Raw genomic sequence first — 27,281 nt, 5'->3', positions numbered from 1 at the left:
ATAGTAAAAGTTTAACTGAAACTGAGCGATTTGTATGTATGTATGTGAGCTTGAGAAAAATTTTCAAAACAAAAAACAAAAAAAAAAGAAGATGAACAAATTGTACAATATTATCATAATGAATACACAAAATTTAAATAAAGAACAAAAAGTAAACGAACTGTGTACTTATTCATAGAGAGTTGAATAATATTTGCATTAATTTATTAAATCATTTTATTCTATATTTATCCTTTACTGTCAGTAATTATAAACAATATATTTTGCTAACCTTATCTATTTTACATAAGCGGAAATTCCAATTGGACAAGGTTTATGGCAGCGCAGAGGCTGTTATGTTAACATAACAGCATGTTAACAGCGTGTGTGCGAGCATTTGCACTGCTTGAACTCTCCGTTGTGCATTGCTGCTGCTTGTATGGTTGTTCCTGTATGAGTGAGTCCATTGCATTGGACGGAGAAAGCATGTCGCTCTGCCCGTTCGCCCACATGTGATATGCAAAAGAGCGCCCACTCAATGCCGGCAATCCAACGGTTGACGAGAGTGCGTTTTCTACTCTAGCAAACATGTTGCTATGGCAACTAGCTGCAACAGTTGTGCGCCTAAATCTCTCATTCTTTCGCTCTCTCCACTTCTCTTTCTCGTGTTGGGACTGTGCGTCGGCGTCGGCGTCGGCGTCGTCTGCTTCGCTTTCGGCAGTTCAGTATTAGTTTTTCTTTTCGACTGTGGTGTTGCTGCATCGCCGCTCGCCCTCCAGACTTTTACAGCAATTGGCAACTCGCACAGATCACGTAAAAATCTGCTCTTACAGGCAAATGCCAGGTACAATGGGACTGAAATGTGCATGTGCGTGAGCGTGAGCGAGAGCGTGTGTATGTGAAGATAAGATCTGGGATGATCTCTAATGTCAGCGCACGGCTGATGACAAAACTGATTACCAGCCGCAAATAAAACGGCTCGCTGTGAAAGACATAACAATAGATGCCAAGTGCGCGCTCGAGAAGCCATTCACCATTTTTGTTGTTCACTACTCAGTTTAGTTCGTTGCTGCGTGTGCATCGCGCCGGTTGTGATTTACAGTTAATTGTGTGTCGCTCGCTATTATCCTCTCCCTCTAACCAATTGCATTGGCCTGCCGAGTTATGGAATTCGGATTGGCTTAGAAAGCGACAAACTGTTGCCGAAGCCGTTACACAAAAGTCAGTTATCGATTGATTTCTTAGCGGTTTCTTACACACACACACACACGCGCACATAAGCAAATGTCAGCTAATTGACATATTTTCGTTTTGTTTATGTGCATGTGCTCAACGTGAGAGCAACAGCATTGGCCGCATTTCTAGCCCGCTGCGACAGGTAAGAAATTTTACCTCTGTTACAAATATTTAAATAATGAAAGACAGTTGCACTTGTTTTTTTTTTCACTCTTTTTTTTTTTTTGGTAAATATTACTTTAAATTTGTATACCCCGTAACGTGTGTAAACATAAAGTTGTGCTTATGTGTGTGACAATTAAATTAGTTCTGTTTTAGATCAAGTTGATTTACGAGGCGTATGATAAATGGAGCATGTGATAAAGCCAAATAAATTTGCTTGGCAAAGATAAGAGCTGAGGAATGCAATTCTACAAGCTGAATCAAAGAATATGAAGTAGATTAGCGAGATTATCAAAAGTAAGCAAAAGAAAAGCCAGACATATACCTTGATATAGATTAAAGAAAGCGGGTTTATAAGGGGAAAAAGTTGGAATGTGGAGAAAATTAATAAATGCCTTAGATAAACACTATATAATCATGCAATTCGTATTATTTTATATAAGATATTTAATTTTGTTATACAAGACACTTTAATTTAACTCCATTGCTAATTTATATTATTATTAAACAATATGTGGGAATACGTAAGAAATGAAAAGATTCTTTAGTTTAACCTTATTTGATTATAGAAATCTATTATTAAATAAATTTTTTGATGAAAGATATTTGAATGTTATTCCATTGCTATGCTCAAATTGAGTCTACAGTCGATATACCCTAAATGTATCACTCCCCTCGTGAATGTCAACTATTCATAGGATATCTTAAAGTGCAACGCCTTTCACTAGATTCCATTTACTTTGTGGTGCATGGCGCGCATGTTTACAGCTTCCATTCGAAAGCAATTAAATCCAATTGAAAGGCACTCGGGATCGACTGCAAAGAGATCGAATTTGACATTCTCCCCATTTCCTGATCGACGCTGCCATGCGAAAGGCACGCGAGCCACGCGAGACCCGATGCCACCTATGGCTGATGCTAATTCATTTGTTTGTTATTATTCTACTCGCATTCGACTAATAACAGTTATTTTTCGCAAGTGTCCATCTCGTGTGTGACATAATCTACATCTCCATGTATAAATGAATATATTTTTTGAGATCTTTCATAACCGTGTGAATAAAAAATAATGCTTGTAATTCACTTCTTTATTTATTTAACAATTAGTTAGCGCATTAATTGTTAATTCCTGAGCCTCGGCTATGACTGTGCATGATGCATGCGCAGTTAGCAACTGCTTATCCATTATCAACATTTATAATTACGTTCCGAGTATCCAATTTTCTCATTTTCTAATATATATGTATGTATGTATGCTCTGCGCTATGCCAAGGAAACAAAGTTCAAAACATGCTAGCGATGCATACTCGAATCGAATCGAATCGAATCAACTCGACTCGATATGGAATTTCCCCTAGCCGGGCGACCTTTACCGCCTGTTTTTTTTTTTTTTTTTTTTTTTTGCTGTTCCTAATACTTGTTTGCCTAGCGTGAAAAGGGTATATTGCATTTTCTTATAGTGTTTACTTTACAAAATTTCTATTAGAGGAGCTCATTTAGGTTTTCCTATATAAAGCATCTGAAAGTGATCTATAGCTTAAGTGGTTTGTATTGACATAATACTTGCTTCTATGTTGCAAATGAGCATATTGGATTTTATATACTGATATTCAGATGTTTAATTAATAAAATTCATATTAAATGAAAATTCATTTACTTTTTAAATTTGTATGCCTAGTAAATACTGCTCAAAGAATACTATATGAATTATTAAAATATATAATAGGTATTATAAAGATTTATGTATATATTCTCATTCTTTATATTCACCTATAAATCATCCATACTAAACTATTATTAGTGTGCATCCACGTTAGGCAGTCTATACTGTGCACTCTATAAATCAAATGTCTAAAGCTGTTATTTCCACTTTGAACAAGCATCGAGAAGTCGCTTGTAACTGTGACCCCTAGTCGAGCCACAATTTCCCTAACTGTAATCAGAAACATGTTCACGGACGTGGTTCGGCTTAAGTTTGACGAAATTATAAATAGTTGAGCTAATTAAAATACCAAATTAATGTTATGCCAATTTGTTAAGTTAACTATAAAACAGTTTTTTTTTTTTTTTTTTTTTTGCCAATGATTTGCTTCGCTTAGAACCAAAAGTGCGTTTAGTAAAAAAAAATAATACAAAAAATTGTTTAAATTAATTTTTATCTAAAATTAAAACCTGATCTGGTTTTGCAGCTGCAGAAGATCATGAATCATCTACAAATTTATGGCTCTCTCACTTTGTTTAATATTTTTCGGGCAGACGATATCAAATTTTTGTTTTGTTGACTTTTGCTTTTATCTTGGCACACATTTCCAAATGGGTTCGAGTAATCAATATTGCGGCCGTGTTACGGAGAGTCGCTTGCAACATCTCTTTATGAACTGTTAACAAGGCCTTTAAACAACATATTTTTGTATTGTTGCTGATGATGTTGTTTACATCATGGTTGTTGTTCAATGATCATCATATCAATTTGATCTGAAAAAACATTTTTCATACGCTAACGACCTGGCTTATTTGTGCATAGAAGTCGCTACGGGGTTTCAAGTTTATCGTAAATTGAACTTAGGGCCTAAAGCTGTGCACTTAACAGAGTTAATTTGCCATTGTTTGAACAACTGTTTTAACCTTCCCATTTGAAAAGAGTCTGAGTTTCTGAAAGGAAACTTTGCTTTTCTTTCCTCTGTATGCATCAAATGTAATGAATTTTTGACTCATTTCTATCCCATTCTATTCTATTTCTCTTCGATTTCTAATCAAAGACCATTGTGTAAATCACTTAGCAATTTTCCATTCATTTAAGTCTACCGAATTTAGCCAAATTTACAATGATTATCAAGTTAGAGTATTTTATCTTCGTCATGCTGAAGTTAATTGCTTAAGTTTAGACAAATTGCATTTGATGTTGTTTTGAATTTCAAGCTCGCCTCTCTTACCATTAAAGCTTGTCATGCGATCAGCTGCGCGTCGAAAGCTTTCGCTGAGCTTTCCTCTGCTGCACTCGAGCACCGTGGAACGTGTTTCGTTTCTTAACGTCAGTTCACATTTTGCAATGAGTTTTATTTTAAGATTGTTTAACCATATTTACATGGCAAATCAGATTTCTTGGCAATTAAAAAGTCACAAAGTAAATTGCACAAAATTGCTTTATCTTAATGTGACATTACAAATTTAGATATGACTAATTACAAAATAAAGTCAGTAACTGAAATAAAAAGTAATATAAATGCATATTATACAATGTGTATAATAATAAAAAAAACTAACTGATAAAATCTAGGCCTTCTCTGTACTAATTGGCCTTATTTACATTTCCAATAAGAACAAAAAAATCCCCTCAGCGACCACGCCTGTACGCTACCAGCGTAGATCGGCAAATTACTGTGGGGAGAGTGGGGGAAGGTCTGGCAACAACGAAGCAACGAAGCAGGCGCGAAGTTAACCGCAAAACGTTGTGCTTTTAATCAAAAGTTTTTATTGATTGGCGTCGCGCTTGAGGAAATTGTTAAATTCGCGCAAAATAATTTCCAAGCGAGTCTAGAGCGCGAGTGTGTAGAGAGCAAGTGCACGCGCGCGCGCCTCTACTCACACTCACACGCACTCTCGCACTCGCACACTCTGCCAATCACACAATCTCTACAAAACTCTACACTCTACAGGCAGAGACGGCACGAGCTTTGGCAGCGGCTTCGCGTGCCTTTTGTCCGCTTTTTGTGTTTTCAGTTTTCAGTTTTAAAGATCATTTCGTAGCGTTCGGTTCAGATTTTTTGGGAGCGCACGCAAAGAGCGTTTGTGCGAGAGAGAGAGAGAGAGCGACAGTTAGTATAGGTAGAAGTCGATAATTATTTTGTGTACTTAAAAAGCATAAATAAACAACAAATTCAAACTGAGTCAACTCTTGCCAAAACTTGCCAAAAACAAAAAAAGAAAAAACCCCAATTTTCAATTCCGTCTTCGCATATCAATGTCAAGTGCTGTCCGCTCCATCGAATCCGGGGTCACAAGTGCTCAAGCGGCTGATTAACGTTCAATAGAAGCGAGCGCAAAAACAAAAAACAACAAAACAATAAGAAACTGCAAAGCAACAAAAAAATAAAGACTAAAAAAGGTGGAACGGCGCGAAACACGTTTCGTGTTTGTGTTTTCCTAGCTGAACAAAAATAACAAAACAAAATAACTAAAATTATTGTCATTGTTGCCAGAAGAAAAACAAAAACATTAACAAACTGAATAGTAAATATAAATAAACTAAATTAATTAAATAAATCAGCTGCTTGGCCAGAGTATAGAGCAAGAAAGCAATACACAGAAGCACTTGCCCTGACCAGAGAGGGAGAGAGAGAGAGAGAGAGTGAAAGACAGAGACAAAGCGAGACGAGTCGAGGTTAAAGTTACCAAAGCGAACCTGATCTCAAAACTGAAGCAGCAGCAGCTCGGGAAGCGTAACGGCTCTGGCAGCTCTTACCAAATATGAGCATATGCTGTTAGCCTGGCTTTAGCTAACCACGTAATTCAAGCAGCCGTAACTTACCAGCAACAACAACAATAACAACAACAACAACAACATTAATTGAGAATGGAGCGCTCGCAAAGCTGCAGCAATTTCGAAGGCGCGCCGGAGGCGTTGCACGCCTCTGTTGGTGGTGTCAACAAGCCGCTTACCGGCAGCAGCGACAACTTGCCCCACCGACTTGCCAGCTGCAACAGCAGCAGCAACATGTTGCCCAGTTTTCCGCCCAGCAAACCGTTGCGCAAACGCAAACGTCTGCAACGCCAACAATCCGTTATTGTGGATGATGCGGATGACGATGATCATCATGATATGCTGAGCTGTGAGTGCGCCTATGCCGCCGATCTGGAGGAGAATGACGATGGGGATCTGGAGATGTCGGAGCCATTGGTCATGCCACGCCTGCCCCAGCGCCACATCTTGGCCAACAGCGGACGACAGCTGCGGCACGAGGAATCCTTCGACTCGAACAGCACGGCGCCCGAGATGAGTCCGCAGGCGGTGCGGCAGCATCGCTTCAGCAGTTTGCTGCTGCGCGACAGCTCCGTCTCGATGCAGTCGGACTCGAGTCGCTATTCGAGCGTGGACAGTCTGCTGGAGTCGCGCAAACCCGATCCGGAGGCAATACTCATCAATCTGGGCTTCGGGCCCGTCGGCACCGAGGACATGCTCTCGCGCATACCCAAGCGCTTCCTCAAGCCCTCCAAAGTGCCGGGCATCGACACGGAGGCATTCGTCAAGCGTCTGCAGCTGGCCAGTTCGTTGGCCGACTCCAGTGCCCTGGGCTATCGCGGGCTCACCTCCAGCTCGGATCAGCCGCCCTCGTCGATTGTGGCCAAGATTATGGAACGCTTCGAGGTCAACAATCAGCGCAAACAGTCCATGGGCAACATTGAGCACACGATCAGATGAGACGCCGATCCGATCCCAACACTATCTATCTAACTATCCATATGCATACTATAAATCCAATGAATATCTGAAATTGTGCAACCTAGGCTAAGTTACTACGTTAGCTATATATAGCAGCCAGCGAGCGGGGTTTTACCCGACACGCGGCAACTTTTCTATTATTACTGTACATTATTATTATTATATATATATATATATTATCTTTATTGTCATGTGATGTTTATCTTGTCCATTAGCTTTTAGTTGTGCCGCGTACTTAGCTTTGTCTATTGTTTTACCTACCGATTCGGGTTTATTTTTACAATTCGTTTTACACTTATTATAATCTCAGTTTTAAGCATCAAACTAAAATAATAATACAAATTGCCTTTGATATATTTGAATGAGTTTTATTTTCGAGCTGAACTTTAACTGCGTATTGTTATTGTTATTGTTATTGAATCGTAAACTTTTACAATTTAGTCGTCAATTATCTATATCTCTCTCTCTCTCTGTCTCTCTCTTTCTCTCTCTCTTTCTTTCTCTCTCTCTCTCTCTCTCTTTCTCTCTCTCTCTCTCTTTCGCTTATCATTTGTAATAAGGTTTCCATTCATAGGTTCTTCTTTCTTTGTGTCGCATTCTGAAAGATTTGCAAAATATGGAATATAACAATTATCAATCAAATATTTTATTCTTTGTCTTAAACCTAGCTTTAGTCTTCCTGTTCTTGAAACTTCCTTTGTGTCTGAAAGATTTTTCTGAATCTTTATGCTTTCACTTTCAAGCAATATTTTTAGAATTCTTCTCAGACTTACTCAGTCTTCGTTTTGTCATCTCTTTGGCTTTCTTTATGCCACTGCTTCTTACCATTCACTTTGCAAATTGTTCTTAAAGGTTTGCTTACTCTTACTCATATTTTTGTAGCTTTCTCCTTTGTGTTTTATTCTGAATGCGAATCACTAATACTCAGCCTTCGTCTTAGTCTTGTCTATGGCTTCCTCTTTGCTGCTGCTAGAGGCCATTCACTTTGTGTTCAATTCTTAAATGTTTGACGAGTCTGAAACTATTTAGGCATATTTAGATTTTGATCTGGAAATATTTAAGTTTTCTTGTGGATAAATTAACATTTTCATTTTTCACTTAATCTCCTCGAAGGCAGCAATTCAGGGAAATAAATTCCTAAACGTTTTCAGGCCGTGCCTATAGCATATTTTCGTTTCAACACCTTTAGGTGTTAAAGTTTTCGTAAATTCTATTCAATGTGAATCAATTTAGCGTGTTTTTGCTTAAGCGTTGCATTCTTAAACGTTTCTCACACAAGCGTGCATTCGACTTTCTCTCCTGCCTCTTTCTGCGGCCCTTTTCATTATCTGGGGTGTGACAAATTTCTATTTCGAGTCAAGTTGCATTCTTCAACGTTTCCACAATTCTGCCGCAGGTTAATAGGCGAATTTTAACAATATTTTAGAATAAACATTACTTTTCGTTTAGCTAGAGAAATCTGTTTAAATATCTAATATATCTGTTTAAATATTTATCGTCAACTTTCTACAGCGTGTCAAGAAACTGTTGTATAGCTTGAGAAGTAAATAGACTTCTATTGACAACTGTTGCCGCTTCAAACACCTATATATATATATAAATATTTCTATATTTATCTTTATCATTATCTCAGGCTTAAGTTTTTCATTTTTATTGATTGGTTTGCATAAGAAGTAACTGTTATATTTAGAAACCGACGTCATAAGTCAGACAAAAAGTCAACAGAGCTCATAAAAGCGGCAAACAAAATTCAATTGCGATAGAAGTCAAAGGAAAATAACAGCACAAAAAAAAGGGCAAGAGTGGAGATGCTTGACTAGAAGATACTCAGTACATGGAAAGCAGAAAGAGATGGGAAGAGAGAGACAAAGGAAGTGAAGGAATATAAGAGAGGAAGAGAGAGAGAGAGAGAATAGTGTGTAATAGAAAGAGTGAAACAGAGATATACAATGAAATAAGCTAGCAAATCCAAGCTATCTCTGTCTCTCTCTCCCTCTCTCATTTCTTCAGTGTAAATCACTGGTCAAGCTTATCATACTCTATTGTGGTGATTGCTACAGGGTATGTAAATAAACATGCACATTTTGCAAACAAATATTCAAAGACCTCCAACTGCTGTTGCGCGGCATATCTAATTGTGGTTGTTGTTTCTTTGTTGTTATTGTTGTTGTTGCTGTGTTATCGAAGGTACATTTTCTGAGTAGTTAAAAACGAAATACATCTATTATAAGCCCGTGACATACATATAGATATTACACACATTAATACTTATATACATATTTATTCAAGTCAAATATCAGATAAATCCCATCTGAGCAAATTGTGAAGCGTTTCCATTTGAGGGCTAACAATTTGTTGTACTTGAGTTAAATTTATTGATTTCAATTGTTTTTAATTGTTGTCAGAGATGAAACAAAAGCAGTACAAAATACACAGAAGATGAAGAAGAAGAGGCAGATGAGGAAAAATATTGCCGGCTCAATCTTTATCACGATCGAAGCGAATGCAATGGGTATTAGACTCTTTGAACTCTCAATAAATTAATTTTTTGTTTTTCACAAACAGAACGTCATAACGAGCCGCTGTTGGTAAATAGATAAGAATATGAATAATATATTTACGCATATATAGAAATGAATATAAATTTATGTATGTATTTATTCACATAGATTTCGTAACACCTTGAAATTTGCGTTTTATTTAAGCAGTAAACTGAAGAAACAAGTCAGCCGACACTTTCGTTGGGTATGCAAGACTAACAGATACCCAGATCACAGGGTAGAGCATTTATGAAAGATATATATCTTTTACCAAGAGATAGATTCAGATAATCATACAAATCAGATAACCAAAGTATCTGCTGTTTACATACATTGGCACAACAACAATATACCCCAAATATGAACATCTATAAAACAGGGTAAACCGAACTGAGCATAGATATTGGTTATGAAGTAAAGACGTCACATGACACGAGTTCGATATTAGAATCTGTATCTATCTGTATATATGTATATGTATATGTATATGTATCTGTATCTGTATCTGTATCTGCATCTATATCTATATCTATATCTGTATCTGTATCTGTATCTGTATCTGTATCTGTATCTGTATCTGTATCTGTATCTGTATCTGTATCTGTATCTGTATCTGTATCTGTATCTGTATCTATATCTATATCTGTATCTGTATCTGTATCTGTATCTGTATCTGTATCTGTATCTGTATCTGTATCTGTATCTGTATCTGTATCTTTATCTGTATCTGTATCTGTATCTGTATCTGTATCTGTATCTGTATCTGTATCTGTATCTGTATCTGTATCTGTATCTGTATCTGTTTCTGTAACTGTAACTGTATCCGTATCTGCATCTGTCACTATATAACTGTATCTAGTCAAGAAATGAAATGCACAAAGCACAAAGCAGAGAACGAGATAAAAGCTACAAAGATCTGCATAAAGCACTTTGCATATGTATGCATAAATAAAGTTTATTTGTTTGTTGTATTTTTTGGCTGCCTGTTGCGGCTGTGTTGCAAGCAGCAGAAGAAGCGAGCAAGTTCAAGGCGCGAGAAGGTGTTGCATAGATACACCGACAACAACAACAGCCTTAAGATACAAAGATACTTCTGTATGCGCATATGCAGATACTTTTAGCTTTTAGCCAGTGGCTGCGTTGACGAAAATAAAACGCCCACGCCGGAAGCGAGCGAAAATGCAAACAAAAAATGAGAAAACGTGTGAAAAACAATTAGCAAACAGCCCCAACAATAAAAATAAAAATAAAAATAAAAACAAAAACAATTGTAAATTTCAAATTGAAAAATGTGTCACAGCCAGTGAATATTTGCGTTGATTTTGTTATTTCTTTTTCTGTTTCTATATAATGAGCGTGGGCGTTTTGATTAATGGGCCTACTGGCACACTATGTGCATTCCAATTGCTCTTAGGCTAACATTGACATTAAAACACATTTAATTAAATACAAAATAAGAAATATGAAACAAAACTAAATCAAATAAAATTATTCGCGCGCGCTTTTTTAACGGCACTGCCAGCCCGAAATTTGCAATGGCTAACAGCATGCTGTTAGCGCTGCTACATTCCGTTAACAGCTCATGCGAGCTAACAGCACAAACGATTATCGATAACAGCGGCCACAGCGTCAGTCTGTTTTGGTTGTTCCGCACTTGCACACATATTCGCCTAATATGTAGAAAATCAAAAACTATAGAAAATATGTAAATTTTAAACAAGTGCAACTGTTTTTAATTTTAATTTGTACTTAAGCACACCGTACTTACCGTTCCTTTATTTGTTCTTTTTTTGTCGCGCTCTACGTGACCGCTGTTCTTTGTGCGTCTCTCTCTCTATATTACCTATTTTTGGGTTGTTTTTTTTTTTTTTTTTTTTTTGTTTTACTGTTGCTTTGTGCATGGGAACTCGTGCAAAATGGATTTCGTGCAGTTCTGGAAAATCGTTGCAGCCCTTTGGAGGCCCGATTGCTCAAGATGTCCGTGTGGACGACAACTAGCTCAGCTGGCAATGGCCTAGAATCTTCCAATAGCCAAACTCGCACGCCGCAAACGGCCAAATCTCAGCTCAGTGCCGCTCAACGCAACAGCTCAAATCCGACCAACGCTGGCCAGTTAATTGGCAGTGATATTACCACGTCAGCCAACGCTCAGCAGCATCATTTCCAGCACGTAGTCGCCGCAGCAGTTGCAGCTGCCACAACCATAGCTACCGGCCAGCACCAACAACAACAACAGCAACATCATCATCATCAACAGCAGCTGCTGCAGTTGCAGCCCTTTCATAATCACAGTTTATACAATCAATTTGGCAGCAGCTCCGGCAGTAGCAGCAATAACGGCAACAACAACAACAACAACACCTTCAACTTCAAACGTTCCAGCATTAGCAACTCGGCTCCACAGCTACCCGCTTCCAGTCAAAATTTCACAAAGGTAAGTCTCCATAAGAAATCAAATTCTACATTCCTCCTACATGCAAAACAAAAAAGACAATAAAAAAAACTCCAACAGTCGCCTAAGCTCTCCCGCGCGTTGTCACTCACTCTCTCTCTGCCTTTGTCACCCCTCTCTCATACCTTTTCCACGCCAATCGTGCGAAATCACCGAAATGAGCAATATGGAAACGAACAATTGGACAAGCGGTTCACGGTTAATTCTCCAGTCTAAACTCTAAACTTGGCCTCCGATTTCAAGTCGAACCAGATCCCACATGCTAGCGCATGTGCGTTTGCGCGCGTGTGTGTGTTTGTGTGTGTGTGTGTGTATATATGTATGTATGTATATTTGCCTGTGTTTACGTACCGTAATATTGCACGCGGTTTATTATTAATTTTCCATACACTTAGAGCTTGCTTGTGACGTCACAGAGCTTAGTTTGTTATTCTTGATGCTCATTAGACAGGGGTATTAGGCGGGTATATTTGTGAGCGTTGTAAGCAAAGAGATACGGGAGAGGTTTTGATAATATATATTTATGTATGTACATACTAATTATATAATTATTTCCTAATTGCATTCAACTCAAAATTAAGTTCAGCTTTGATATATTTTCTCCAGTGTATTGTGCAATTAATACAGCTCGCTCTGTAACTTGTTTGCTCTCTTCCCATTGACTCTTCCTCAATTCAATTCACACTGCGTCTTAGCTTTGCTGTTGTTTTATCAACTGTTTGCGTACGATAAATAATTAAAATTAGGCACTTTACAGGGCCCACGCCTATACACACATACTTACATATACATAAATGTGTGTGTGTGTCTTTATAATCAGCATATACATATAAAATCTTTTATATTCATGTTATTTTTTCTATATTAATTAGTTTCAAATGGCAACAAAAAATGTGGTGTGGCTGTTTTTATATAGCGATAAGGTCTGTTATATTCCACTTCATGTTACCCGGCTTTGCATGGCACGGAAAAAATATGCATACAATAGAATTTCAATATCACAAAACGGCAAAAAACGTAATAGTAGTATTATAAAATCGTTCTGATTTTGCCTGTTCAATGGATTTATTCAACCTTTTGCTCTAATTTGTATGCATAATAATTGTGCGACGCCTTTGAAAATTGCATAAATTTCAATTTTGCATTGAATTGGGAATATATTTAACTAAGAATATTATTCACTTATATGCCGATTTTATGGGTCAAGTTGGTTAAAGTAGGACGAAAAGTAGATATATATATTTGCTTCCATTAGAAATTCTGATGTAATTTTTTTTGTTTAGAATTTAAAATATATTTTATTTTAACTTTACTAAGCACGAGGAATTTATTTAAATATAATACAAATATAAACTCAAGGCGACATTTCTAAAAAATGTTTGTTGAATAATTATATTTATTCACATTGATCAAGGAATTACTGTAGCTGATTACATTTTTGATATTTATTGATATTTGCTTCGATTGGAAACTCGAAACGCTGTTTATGCCATCACATTTTACATGAACTGATAACAAGCACAGTCACTTAATTGTTGTTACCATTTAATCGTTCGAATTGAGAAAAACATCAATCATCTGATGCTACGAATTCTTTGTCAACGATCAATAACACTTGTGTTATTATTGATTGATTATACAATAATCCACAGAAAAAGAGCATTTGAGCAATATATTTATAGTATTTTAAGTATGTTAATGCAAATTCCATACAAATTCCAAAATGTTCCAGCGGCACCGCTGCCGGCATCGAATTCCACGGGGAAATATTCTCTTTAAGCTGTGCAGCTGCGTCAATAGGAAGCTAAATTGTTCCATCGACTGCAAAAAAAGGTTATTTTACTCTCCTCTCATTGCAGTTCTTTCGCCGAATGTGCTCATAAAACTTCATCAGCTGGAAGCTTAAGAGCGAATCGGTTAGCTCGCTCTTTTTATTTTGATCCCCAAATGACATTTTGCCTGTCCTACGTGATTTCAATCAAATAATTCCACTGGCTGCAGGTCTTGGCCTCTCTATCTCTAAAACATCTGCTGCTGCCGCAGCTCCTCTGCTCGCTTTATTGTTGGGTCAGCTGAGCGGGCAGTGTCGAATTTATAATTGAATCAGTGGCCAATCAATTGCCCAATCACTGCACAGTTCAGGGGCAAGTCGCGTCGCCCAAATGCTCATCATTTGATTTCCCCATTGATGATCAACGGATGCGCTACAGGTAGGAAAAATATGCTGATTGATTGCCAACAGTGGGAGAGAGCGAGAGGGCGAGTGAGTGAGTGAGCGATTGGGGAGCACCTTTATCACGTGCTGTCTCTTTTGCACCTTTCATTGCTATCTATTTGTTTTGCTTTGCTTGTTTTTCGTTTTCTTTACACACACACCCACACTCATATACACTTATACAGGCACCCGCTGTCAACGTTTTAGTTTCCTTCTGTTCGGTTTTAATTCAAATGGCATTTGTAATTCGATTGTCTATTGTTATATTGTTGTTGTTTTTGTCGTCGCAGGCCGCAACCGCCGTCGTCGTCGTCGTCGTCACCGTAGCCGTCGCTGTCGCCGCCGAATTGATTGTCGAATTTGAATATCACGCGCGCCGCCGTCGACAGTTCAGCAACCAACGCCAACGTCGCCGCATCAACGGCATCGCCTCCGTCGCCGTATCAGTTAGTTGTTAACTAGACGAGACGTTCTCGCGCGTTCGCATCAACCGATCAAGCAACCAACACACCACCCAACCACCCAGCCACCCACACTCATTCATTCACCAACCGGTTCGCATGACAACCAAAGAAACATACAAGAGAGTGAGAGCCTGAGAAAGAGAGAGACGCATTAAGACTAAAAGACGCTACGGCGGCTGAAGGGAAAAGGAAGACACAGCGAAATGCAAAAAGAAATGAATTAAATGTGTCGAATAGTAGAGCCAAATTACTATTCAATTCATTATCGTGCCGCAGCTCGCCGTGAACTTGTCGTCGTGATTAATGCTGTACGAGCTAAAGATATACAAGAACTACATGCACATGCACATGCAAACTGACAAGCACATACTCATACACATACTCATTTGTGGAGTGAAGTTGAAAACGGTTAAACGGTAAAGCGTGTCTCCATTAAAGCATCGTTGGCGAACGGAAACGGTTATCGGTTTTTGCCATCAAATATATTTTGATACGTTTTGAGTGTTCTCGCAAATAATAAAAATACGTACGTGCCAAATTGTGTTTTATTGACACATGTATTTTGCAATTTTATATGCTATAAAATGTTTATAAATAAAAAGTCAATATTTAAATAACACAAACACACGCACGCAAACCTCTAAAAAAGAGAAAGACGGCAAGCGGAACGCAACGCAACGAGCACAAAAAAGAAAAACAACCAAAAAGCAACTACAAAATTTGCCAACAAACTGACAATTAAACCAAGTAGAAAAAAAAAATAGCGCACTTATGTCTAATTGTGTGAGTGAGAGTGTGTGTGTGTACTGATCAATTCTCATGTGCACTGAACACCATAATTAATCAACAACAACAATAAAACGCTATCAGCATCGTCATCAATAGTCAGCATCGGCAACCAACTGAAACGAACTGCCAGACATTGCTTGAGAGCAGTGCGAAGTGTTGAGGCGTTGAAGAGCGAAAGTTTCTTTCGAAAGGAATTTTATAACTTCCAGTCTACGCTCTCGCCCGCACTCTCTCTTTTATAAGTGCTTCGCTCGCTCACTCTTATGCTGCTCAGAAGTGTTTTTGTTGTTAAAGTATTTGGCAAAAAGCTAAAGTTTTGAAAATTTTACAAATCCACATAAATATCAATTTAAAACACATATACGTGTGTGTGTGTGTGTGTGCTTGTGTACGTGTATGCAGAGAGAGAGAAGGAGAGAACTAAGTGCACATGCGTTCCACTTGCGACGAAGTGCCGCTTAAGCCGCCGCGACGCCAAAAGCTTCAGCTTGAACTGCCGCTGCTCGAGCAAAAAGACAAGCAACAGCAACCGCAACAGGACAAAGAGAGCGAGTGCAAAAAGCGTACGCGTGATCCGGTTCAGCGCGCAGAGAGCGAAAATTTGTTACCTCTCAATCCGAAGAGTATGTACTCTAACCTACGGTATGCCCGCACAAATCTCAGCCACAGCAGCCTGCTGCTTAATCATCAGCAGAGCTCGTTCGATGGCAGCGCGCCCACTTCGACGGAGCGCACAGAGAGCAGCGAGACATTGGACACACCGTTAACCCGGGACTCGGACAGAGAGGATGGCAGGCAACCGTTGCCCTCTGCTCGCCTTTTGCCCTGTGCGGCGAATCGGATTGAGACGAAACGCTTTGCTTTGGCAAGTGCATTGCATGCGACAGCTCGGCTGGCAGCGAGTGTGGATGCCTATACAGCAGCAGCGACTGCGTCGGCATCGACGACGGCGACGCATTGTACTGGCAGCCACTGTCATGGCAGCGACTGCAGCAGCATGTGCGACTCGTGTCGACCGCAACGGCAGGCACAGCAGCAGCAGACACAGAACAGCAACAATTTCAGTCGTACCGCCCACTCGGGACCGAGTAGCTACATTGGTTCGGCGCGCTTTCTCAACTTTAGCAATTTGCATTCAGCGAATTCGCCGCACGCGAGCTCGCGCCGCTTCAACGCGCATCTAACATCCCAGCCGCCGCTGCCGCCGCCGCCGCCGCCGCCGCCGCCGTTTCCATTACCATTGGCAGGTGCAGGGCCAGCAGCTTCCATAGTACAGTCCTCGTCCAGTGCATATCCATATCAGTTACGCACATATCAAGAGCATAAATTCTCTCGATTTCAGCCTCGACGCATCACCCGCAGCAGCATGTCGCAGTCTGGCGAGGATCTGCACTCACCCACCTATCTGTCGTGGCGCAAACTGCAGCTGAGCCGGGCCAAGCTGAAGGCAAGCAGTAAAACGTCTGCGCTATTATCAGGCTTTGCTATGGTAAGTTCTCTCTCTCTCTCTCTCTCTCTGTTCTCCACTAGTTCTATTGAACTAGTTCCATTTGCTTTCAACGTACTTTATTATCTAATTTTAATCCGTCGTGTTTAATAAATATCAAAATTAGTTGGCTTCTTTAATTAATTATTAGAAGAATGGCGCAATTGCCCTAGCGTATGCCCTGTAGCCGAATGAAGCAGAGAAATGGGTATAATGGGTTGACTAACAGAGCTACTTGTCAGTTGTATTATACACTTAGGTATATTTTAAATATTCGGAACAGCTTAACTTTGTATATTTTTCTTACCTCTGATTTATGAGAATTTCATCACAGAGAGTTTAAAAAACTCATCAAATTTGCGTATATATTTCTTATCTATATTTAAATTTGTTTACCCAAAATCCCCAAATCTATGAATGACTTGAAACTGATCAATGAACATTATATTACATATTGTACTAATTTATATAAATAAATTTTTTGTTTATGTAATATGAATAATTAGCAAATATTTCTTACATATTTACATAGGCTTTTGATACTTATCAGCAAAATATATTTATAGTTCAGTTGGCGCTATTTCTTATGAGTTATGCACTGCAATATAATATTCTCTCTAGGCATTAGATATACGAGGGATGTTTAAATATAAACTTATGGAAAATGTATATATGTATATAAATTTGTGTGTACATAGGTATACGCCATATGTTAATAATTTTTGGAAAAAAAAAAAACAAAAACAAAAAAAAATGCGATATACTTTTCGAACAGATCTCGTTTATACATTTATATTTATATTAAAATTATATAGTATACAAAAATTAAACACGTTCCATATTATCTACATAATACAATCCACAAAGTCGTTAAGCTCATTAAATCACTTAAATGGTTTGAATAATATTTAATAAATTAAATTTTAAAAAGTAAAAAATTAACCTAATTAAATTTAAAAAAAAGGAATTAAATAGTAAATAATAGATGAAAAAAAAATAATTCAAAATAAATGAAATTGCCAAAACAAAAATAATAATAATAATAATATCAATAATGAAATAAATAAAATAATAAATAATAAAAAATGCAACCGTAAATAATAAATAAAAAATACAACCATAAATAAATGAAGAACTCTAATTATACATTTATTACAAGGTATTTTGTGGTCGCATACTGCTTAACTAATTAATAAATGGCTTGCATACCAAAAACAAATAGAGGGCCGACAGACGAGGATAATCGCATAAATTGGCCGCATACGTAGCATATTGAATTTGTGTATTATATGTGCATGAATATATAAATATATATATTATATATAATATACAGCCAACACATTCTGTTGCCAAAATGTGAACAACATGAGTTGGCTAATAATATAAATAATAAGCACACTAAAGCGAGCCCAGCAGGTAGTCTACCAGCGCGCTCTCTCTCTCTCCCTCTCTCTCTCTCTCTCTATCAGTTCTCTGGCTAATTCTCACTTTCTCTTTTGCTCTTTGCAGGTGGCCATGGTGGAGGTGCAGCTGGACAAGGATACAGGTGTACCGCCTGGCATGCTGGTGGCCTTCGCCATCTGCACCACGCTACTGGTGGCCGTCCACATGCTGGCCCTGATGATCAGCACCTGCATCCTGCCCAACATTGAGACCGTTTGTAATCTGCACAGCATCTCATTGGTGCACGAGTCGCCGCACGAGCGCCTCCATTGGTACATCGAGACGGCCTGGGCATTCTCCACGCTGCTCGGCCTGATACTGTTTCTCGTGGAGATCGCGATACTCTGCTGGGTGAAGTTCTATGATCTGAGCACCACGGCTGCCTGGTCGGCCGTGGTGGTGCTGATACCCGTGATGATTGTCTTCCTGGCCTTTGCCGTTCACTTTTATCGATCGCTGGTGACGCACAAGTACGAGGTGACCGTCTCTGGCATACGCGAACTGGAGCTGCTCAAGGAGCAAATGGAGCAGGAGCATCTCGAGGTGCACAACAATGCGCGCAACAATGGCTTCAACTATGGCGCCTCTGGCGACATTGTATAGTTGACCCCAGCCACACCACAATAAGGAAAACTTTTGTAAAAGACATACATGCTTAAACACACACATAGATGCATATAGACATACATATATATTAGTCCGTTAATCGGACCTTAGACTAAATGCAAAATATTCAGAATTGTGGATTTGTAGCTAATGCAAATTGTGATACGCATAAGCAATATATTATGTTACTCTAATATCTTTTTTTTATATATATATACACATAACTATACAGTACGATATATATATACATAGAGTATGTGTACGACCGAAGTGCTTGCAGTCTATATACATAAATGTAGTCTATATGGTATAAGCCTCCATTATCAGGCGCATGTCTTAACGTTAGTTCGCTGTAATTTATACATACATATAACATATAGTTAATTAAAGCTCTTTACTTTACTAGACAATAGAGACAAATAACAACAACAAAATACCCCAAAACCCCAACTAAAAACATTTTGTATTAGCCCCGTTGGCGTCTTGGCCCTCGTTGCCGCTGAAGCTCGGTTAAGTTTGCGTGTCAGGCATTGGCCTCTATTCCAGCTAATCTATTGTGGCAAGGTACAAGACATGTTAGCAGCTTGATTAGAATAGGGCGCACCACACAAGGCAACGCACCAGCAGCACCGGCACCACCCATTGTGACATCGCCCGCTGGCGACTGGCACCGCCACAGATGACAAATCGAAGCAACAACCAACTCCCGTTCGACAGTTGCCAGCAACATGTCGAGCCGTGCAAGCGGCAGCCACAGTGTGTTCAGATGCCTGCGCTACACCACCGGCGGCGGCTACTACCGGGGCATGTGGTTGGATGGCCAGCATCATGGTTACGGCGTCAAGGCTAGCGGGCGTGGCCTCATCTATGAGGGCCACTGGATGCACGGTCAGCGACATGGCTATGGCACGCTGCGACGTCTCTTCCCAAACGGGCACGCCCAACGCCTCTATGTGGGTCAGTGGGCGGCGAATGTGCGCTGCGGCGAGGGCAAGCAGTATTACGACGACGGCTCCATTTACTACGGCCAGTGGCTGGGCAACGAGCGGAGTGGGCGTGGCATACTGTGGCATGCGGACGGACGCATCTATGTGGGCGAGTGGCTAAAGGATGTGATGCACGGCCGTGGCGTGCTCTATGCGGGTGAGTTGAAAGCGAGAAGCGCTGTGAGAAGCAGGACGGAGAATGGGAGTCAGAGAAGAAAAGAAAGCGGAGTAAACGAAGTAGTGCAATAGAGAAGAAGAGATGAACTGGTGGGAGGGACTGCTGTCTTTGAGAAGTTACAGAAAATGGAGTAAAGCAATAGAGAAGATTAAAGATGGGAACATGAGAGAGAGAGAGGGAGTGGAACATGGGATAAGGAGAGTAAAACAGTAAAGGAACATGAGAAATAGAAACATGGAATACACATGGCAGAGAGCAAAGTAAAGCAATAGAGAAGTTTAAAGTGAGATGAGAGCATAGAAGACTTTAGTAGAGAAGGAGAGCCAGATCAAAATTTTGGAATCATCACTTTTCATTGAGAGAGAAGCGCTAAATGAGAAGCTACCTAGGCTCTTCATGGATTCTTGTATGAGTAGAAATCTTTTATATATGTATGTGAATATATCAACTATATGACAAAGATTCACCCAAAATAATATATATATATTTGTAATGCTTAGTTTCCTATAAGTTAATTTAAAGAATATATAAAAATCTATTACGATATAACCTGAGAAACTAAACGTTTAGTTTTCTTGCTTTTGCAGCGAAATTTTAAATCAAAGAAGTCTTCATGCATTATTCCTCTAAACAAAATTCTTTTATGCTATAAAGATTGAGCATGTCGTAAATCTACTTCTAGAAATAGAGTTAGCGTCACATAAACCACATTTGTTTCCGCTTTAAAATTTGCAAATTAGAGAAGCAAGCTATAGATAAGCTATATAAGAGAAGAGGTTTATCAAGTATTGTTTGGGCAAAGCTCCACTTGATAAATGGGAAGAGCCAAGGCGAGAGAAACATGCTAAACCCATAACTGCTCTCCACGCTTCTCGCTCACACGTGCCGTTTCTCATTTTGTTCCCCATTCATTCGCAGCCAATGGGAACCGCTATGTGGGTGAATTCGCTGACGGCTGCAAGTCCGGCATTGGCGTCTATCATCACCAGAGCGGCGAAGGTCAGAGCGTGCAGCAGCACGGCCTTTGGAGCGATAACGTATGCAAAACTTCGCTGATGCCACTGAAAAGACCCGAATCACACCCGGCCAAGTCAGATGATCTTTGAGTGAAAAATGTATATATGTATAAAAGGTGATAAATAATATTTGTGCTAACTAGGCGAGAGCATACGATTATGTATATCTAAGCGTAATCAGTTCCTCTGGCGACGCCTGCTGCTCAGCGACTCGGCTGGTGTCTGCTGCTCGGTCGTTTGCTGCTGGCGTCGGGTGCGCATACGCGTGCTAGGCGTCTTCTCCTCCGGCGTAACATTGCGCCGTGTTGCGACGGGTGCGGTTGCTGTGCGTCTTAGGGTCGCCTCCACCTGCAGCTGGGCACGCGTTCGAGTGCTGCGCACAGATCTGGTTGGCTTCAGCTTTGCCACTGGCTCCGTCTCATTGTCGCTCAGGTCCAGAATCTCAATGAGCTGGCAGGCATTCAAATCCAGACGCTTGCCAGACTGGCGTTCCGGACTGCTGCCTATGTCGCTGGAGCTGCTGCTGCCGTTGCTGCTGCCACTGGTACTAAACGGATGCACTTCCTCCGTATAGATGGTAAATTTAGCCGGCTTCTTGCCAGACTTGACTTCCGTTTTGCTCAAGGACTTCGGTTTCTCCTCCGGCGATATATTGAAGGTCAGGGCACGCCTTGGATTCTGTTGCCTTGGCACCGGCTGCAGCTCGAGCCGCGCTGCACTCAGCTGCAGCAGCAGATTGTAGCGGTAGTTGATGTCCACACGCGACTGCAGCTGCTCGCTGCCGGCCAGCTTCAGCGCGGCCTCGGTCAGCTCGATGGCCTGCTGCTGCCGTCGCTTGGCACGCAGATAGTTGGCCTGATACATGTGCAGCACGAGCAGCATGTGCCCCAATTCGTTGCCACGCGCCGCATTCTGCTGCAGCCACTTATTGGTCAGTGCATAGAAATCATCCAGCTCATCAAGCTCTCGATTCAGAAAGTACAAGCGAGCATAGAAACAGCCCACGACAAAGTAGACGCACTGCAGCTGCACGCTGGAGCGCATAACGGGATGCGACTGTTGCATGTCCAGCGAGACATACGGCTGCAGTTTTTTGGTCGTGCTGCGCGGCTGCAGTTCCTATGGAGGAGGAGAAGGAATGAAGTGAGAGGCTGATATTCGCTTCATCTCCATCTTTACTTACTCGTTTCGGCGAGGACACAGGGTACTGTTGCTGCTTGCGTATGGGCTCCACGCTGACCTGCTCCAGCTGCATGGCCAGCATTTTGCCCACCATTTCGCTCATGTGCTTGGACTGCGCATCCATCGGAGCAGCGGGCAGCAGTTCCTGGCGCTGCTCCAGCGCAGCCATCGACTCGAGCAGCGGCTGTATGCAGAGGAAGTGCTCGATGATGCGCAGCTTGGTGTGCGCTTTGTCCAGGCACTCCATGCGCAAATTGGTCCACAGCCAACAGATGAGCACCTCGACGGCGCGCAGCACCAGGCCGCCCTGGAGCAGCACCTGCAGCAGGCTGTTCGAGAAATTGGGTCGTTCACTCAGTCGATTGGCCGTGCATTCGGTTGTGTCGCGCACCATGTCACCGAGCAGCAGGATCAGAGCTCCATTATCCATGGACGAGATGGTGGTGAAGCTGCGCACGCCCTCCGTCAAGGTGTCCAGCTGCTGCAGCGCCGTGGGCAAGCGCTCTAGCAGGCGGCACTGGCGCTGCTGATAGCACATGCGAAAGCGAACCGTGTGAATGGTCAGCTGGACTATGTCGCACTTGCCCGCCCGCTCCTCGAACTCCTGGCGCAGCCGCTCTGCGTGCAGCAGCAGCAGCTGGGCGTGGCAAATGCAATCAAGGCGCGCATAGTACAGCGCCAAGTGGCACAGGCAGAGCAGCACCGTCGTATGATGGCGTTTCAGCAGGTGTGGCGCCTGCAGCTGCGGCCACAGCTCATCGAGCAGCTGCTCCGCATAGGCAACCTCCACATCCAGCTTGAGCAGCGCGTGCTGCGTGTAGCGCGGCAAGAAGTGGCTAAGCGCACGCAAGTAATTGTAGCTATCGCCCAGCAGACGGCTGATGCGCATTAGCAGCAGCCACGCCCTGTCCGCCTGCTGCGTATAGCCCATCGTAGACAGCGCCATGGCGGCCACAATGCCGTCATCAATCAGCGCCTCCCAGTCGATGAGCGCCTCGTCACTGCTCAAGAGCTCGGCATCCGCCTGAAAAGAAGAAGCCATTTAGGTATATTAAGCCTAGGAATTATGTCCATATGCTATACTTTAGACTACGGTAGATAATAGACTAGAATGACTTTCTACCACAATCTATAACATATACAATTCCACCTCCAGTTCACTTCCTCTCTCACCTGCTCAAAGAATTTGCCAAAAGCCTCGATTGCCATTGTCGCCAATTCCACGAGCGGCATTTCGCTGCTTATGTTAAGCTCCAATAGATTGTATTTGATGAGCAGCTCCTCGATTGTCTTCTCCGATGTCTCCTTGAGGGGTATTTTGGTCTTCTGAGCCTCGAGCGCATCCAAGAGTTTGGTGACCGTCGCATGGCCTAGGATGAGCTGCTGCAGCCGCGTCAGCTGTTTGTTCCGTTTTAAATTAATGCGCAGCGCTTCGATTTGCTGGCCAATCGCCTTGTCCGTGCGTAAATGCCGTGACACAAGCACCTTTTGGTAGTCGGTTAGGCAGTGCTGCAGCAGCGACTGCAGCAGCTGCGGCGTCTTCTTATTAGCCAGCACCGCCAAGATGTCCATCTCGAGTAGTCGTCGCCGCTCAGCTGGCTCTATGGGATTGCAGAGCGTGCCCTTCGCGTGCAGCTCCAGCAGGCATTGGTCTGCATCGTTCTTGGGCGTGCGATAGTAGATGCACAGCTGTTGGTATTGGCGTGCGGGACAGCTTAAGCTGGTGACATAGGCGCAGTGCAGACGCGCTGCGAGCTCCGGATGGGAGCAGTGGGCGCTGGCCTTGTAGATGCGACGTATTAACTGTCTGACGTACGGCGGAGTCAGAAGCGGGCGCAGCTGCTGCAGTGGCTTCAGCAGCATCTCCAACAAAAGCATCTGCTCAGAGGAGTCTATCTTCTCCGCTATGTTAACCAGATGCCAGGCAAAGAAGATCAACTCGGTGCTGTTGGGCGTGAAGCATTTGGTCACTATAACTACATTGATGGCATAGTGAATGATGCCAGCCAAACACTGCTGAGACACCTGAAAGCGAAGATCATAAGGATTACTAAGAGCAGCTGACATAGCTTTTAGATGAGGCTCACCTTGGGCAGCGTTGCCTGGGACTGCCAATTGCTGTAGGCGTAGGCGGCGCAGCAGCCCAGACTGAAGACGCAATGTTTCCGCTGGCCCTGGCAAGTGGCATCGTTGTTGGTGCAGCTGAGCGCCAAGGAGCTGCTATTGCCGTTGCCCAGCTTCATGATTCTATTGATGAGACACTGCAGCAGGTCAAAGTGCGCGGCATACGCCTCCGCGCTGTCCAAACACTGCCAGAAGTATTCGAACGAGGGCTGCTTCTGATCGATTTGATGCAGCTGTCTCTGCAGGCGAACGAATACCAGAAGAAAGTCGATATACCATTGCTCCTCGGCATGCGGCAGTGCCTTCTGCTCGAAAAAGTTGACGATTTTCTTTGCCAGATCGATGTAGGGCTGCTTCAAGTCCGCAGCTGGCGAGGATTTGCGTGTGTTCAGGAGCTTGAGGTAGTAGTAGAGCAGGGAGAACACATAATTCTGATTAGCTTGAGCTTTGTACAGCTCACGGCAGCCACGCAGCAGTTGGAGTGACCAAGGTTGTGCCTGTCGCTGCTCATCCTGTTGCCAGGCGCTGTCGTCCAGATAGACAAGAGCAAGCAGCGCGCTTAAATATTCTGGGAACTGAGCATTCAGCTGCTTGGGGCTGCAGACATTGGTAGCTATGACCTGGCAGAGAGGCTCACACATGGCGTTAAAGTCAGCCACTGGAAGACTAGCCAGGATTTTGATATAGCCCAAGCTACGCTTGCCCAGCAGCTGATTCAGTTCCAAGATTACATCGCTGAAGTCATCCGCTTGTTGTTCTGTCTGCTGTAGCTGTAGCATCTGCTGCATCAGCATGCCCAATGCTTGAAGAGCTTCGCACAGTTGACCTTTAATCTTTCGATCCGTTTGCTTGCCCATCTGGTGGCCAAAGTAATACAGATGCTTCACATGAATGCCCATATAGAATTTATATTCCGATTTGCTTTGCATTTGACAGCCCTGAGCATTGATAAGTGCATAGAATCTTTGGCATTGCTGCAGCGTTTGCTAAAGTAAAAAGAATAATACAATTATACATAGAGATAACTCAAATAATCCAGTATAGAAATCCTTACCTCTCTGCAGAGCGAATGGTGTATATATTGCAGGCTGATCAAGTGATTGGTCCAGTAGTCAGGCTGCGTCTCTTGTGGCGCCACATGTGGCAGCATGATGGCCGCAATTTCACAATAGATGTCCGCATGCTGATGATAATTCTCTTGCAGAGCACAGCATAATTGTCTCAATATGTTTAATTCGTATTTGAGCGTTTGCAAAGCGACGCTCGAAGTCCCGCCATTTCTTATTTGTTCAAATTGTCCATAAATTGCCTTGGCAGCTGCCTTCACCTCCTGCCGCGTGCCGCGTAGTTGCTTCTTCAGCTCGTCACGTGACATCCTCACATTTAAATTGCACTCTTAAATATAATTAAAATAAAACAATTTCTGATATTCGTTGCTCGCTTGTCAGTTGAGCTATTTGTATATGTCGCCGATAGATTTTGTTGAGTTATCGATAGCAGCCCTGTTGCTGTGCTTAACATGTCAGTGCTGAGTAATTTTCGTATCAGACTACACTGAACTGTAATTGAGCGCGCGATTTCGAAAAAGATAAAATGCAGGTTTTAGTAAATTATAAGTTAATAAAGTAATTTTGAGTATTATATATGCATGCAAAGGTCAATTATGCACATCACGAGTTTAACTAGTATGCCAAGGCACTGTAAAGCCTTAAGTTAATCGAAAATGCATGTAAAATATGATTTATGCTGCGCTTTTGTGGCCTTAATGGCTTTGCCTAACTCACACTTAAGTAACAGGCAGCAAGTGTAACACACACACATATACAGTTTGTGGTTTGCCTTATTTAGCAACATATCGCTGTAATAAATATGTATCTCTTTGGAGGGGAAGGCGGCGACACGTTGAACTCACAAATTCTCCAAAGTCGGATGTCACGTTTAAACGTTTTCGCTAAAAGTTTCACACACACAGTCCAGGGACTCTCTTGATGATTGATGAGCCACACACACAAACACACACACACTCATGTACACACGTGTGTTTGCGTGTAGAACATGTATATGGTCATTAGTGTGCTATTGTGTTTATCTTCCAGTTACTTTTACACACACACACACACTCAAACATTTGTTGATAATTTGGGCATGGTTTTTAGCTTAATTAAGATGAAGTAAACACCAGAGACTCAACTGGAGTCGACAATCCAAGTTGGTTAAAGCGTCAATTGCAGGTCTCAGGTGACAGCTGTGCGCACTTGACATGTATTATTATTATTACTTATATACCCTTTCAGCTGTGGGGTAGCGGGGTAAGTGAGTGTTTGACTGTTTAAGTAAGACTCTTAGCTCTTAAGAGCTAATAACATGTTTAGAAGCTTGGAGCTGAGTATGAGATCTTTAATAAAGTTGTGAATGCTCTTCTATGTAATTTGTTATTATGTTGGATTATTTAATATATATTTTTTATATATTTATTAGTTTGATTCTCTCCTCCTCTCTCTCTCTCTTTACCACTCTATATTATTTATGCAATTCAAGGCCTTTCATTGCACTGCAGAGCATCAGCTAGTCGAACCGCTTGTCAGCTCTGCAATTTTCGCACTCCTATTACTATTATTTATACCAATATTAACTATTTAGCTTATTGAGCTATGATATGCCAGAAATTCCTAACGATTTGGCTTAGAATTTATGGCAAGTCATCGAGCTTTGGCCAAAGTTTGTTTAACTGAACGGCTGAAATGGCAAATATGTATGTGTGTAAGTGCATGGGTGTGAGTGTGTGTGTGACTTGCTCTATTTCTCTCTCCCTCTCTCTAGCGCTTGGTATTCTCCAGTTTCAGTTCTCGAGTTGATTTACTTGCGTAAATATTTAGACAAGATTTTTTCTGTCTTGTGGTCAGACGTTGTTTGTTTTGATTCAGATTTAACAAAGTTCTTTTTTTTTTTGTTTTTTTGCTCTTTCCATTGACTCAACTTTAAA

General features: G+C 41.5%; 4 protein-coding genes across 8 annotated transcripts; 3 read left to right on the top strand and 1 right to left on the bottom strand.

Moving 5' to 3' along the window:
* Positions 1-1,248: 1,248 nt before the first annotated feature.
* On the top strand, positions 1,249-19,256 carry LOC6579462 (calcium release-activated calcium channel protein 1). Of its 5 annotated transcripts, XM_032730665.2 has the most exons (4): positions 1,249-1,357; positions 11,289-11,791; positions 16,620-16,766; positions 18,273-19,256. In XM_032730665.2, the coding sequence occupies exons 2-4, from the start codon at positions 11,333-11,335 to the stop codon at positions 18,807-18,809; spliced, it is 1,143 nt and encodes a 380-aa protein (XP_032586556.2). In that variant the 5' UTR covers positions 1,249-1,357; positions 11,289-11,332; the 3' UTR covers positions 18,810-19,256. The 5 variants fall into 5 exon arrangements, with proteins under 5 accessions (XP_032586556.2, XP_015019182.2, XP_032586557.2 ...); XM_002005322.4 differs by lacking the exon at positions 1,249-1,357 and having other exon boundaries at positions 10,985-11,791; XM_015163697.3 differs by lacking the exons at positions 1,249-1,357; positions 11,289-11,791 and adding an exon at positions 14,490-16,547.
* Positions 5,101-7,173, top strand: LOC6579463. The gene has a single exon (XM_002005323.4). It carries the CDS (start codon positions 5,951-5,953, stop codon positions 6,794-6,796), a length of 846 nt encoding a protein of 281 aa, XP_002005359.1. The 5' UTR covers positions 5,101-5,950; the 3' UTR covers positions 6,797-7,173.
* Positions 19,257-19,353: 97 nt separating the features above from the next.
* LOC6579461 (MORN repeat-containing protein 3) lies at positions 19,354-21,144 on the top strand. Its single transcript, XM_002005321.4, has 2 exons — positions 19,354-19,955; positions 20,895-21,144. The coding sequence occupies exons 1-2, from the start codon at positions 19,541-19,543 to the stop codon at positions 21,080-21,082; spliced, it is 603 nt and encodes a 200-aa protein (XP_002005357.1). The 5' UTR covers positions 19,354-19,540; the 3' UTR covers positions 21,083-21,144.
* LOC6579460 (protein three rows) lies at positions 21,078-25,785 on the bottom strand. The gene is made up of 5 exons (XM_002005320.4): positions 25,353-25,785; positions 24,262-25,284; positions 23,348-24,199; positions 22,176-23,198; positions 21,078-22,111 (listed from the first exon to the last, which is right to left on the bottom strand). The coding sequence occupies exons 1-5, from the start codon at positions 25,671-25,673 to the stop codon at positions 21,170-21,172; spliced, it is 4,161 nt and encodes a 1,386-aa protein (XP_002005356.1). The 5' UTR covers positions 25,674-25,785; the 3' UTR covers positions 21,078-21,169.
* Between the last annotated feature and the right edge of the window lie 1,496 nt (positions 25,786-27,281).

The sequence above is a fragment of the Drosophila mojavensis genome, unplaced genomic scaffold (genome assembly GCF_018153725.1).
Source record: "Drosophila mojavensis isolate 15081-1352.22 unplaced genomic scaffold, ASM1815372v1 contig_80, whole genome shotgun sequence".
Taxonomy (NCBI): domain Eukaryota; kingdom Metazoa; phylum Arthropoda; class Insecta; order Diptera; family Drosophilidae; genus Drosophila; species Drosophila mojavensis.
This window is presented reverse-complemented; position numbering and strand designations above follow the sequence as displayed.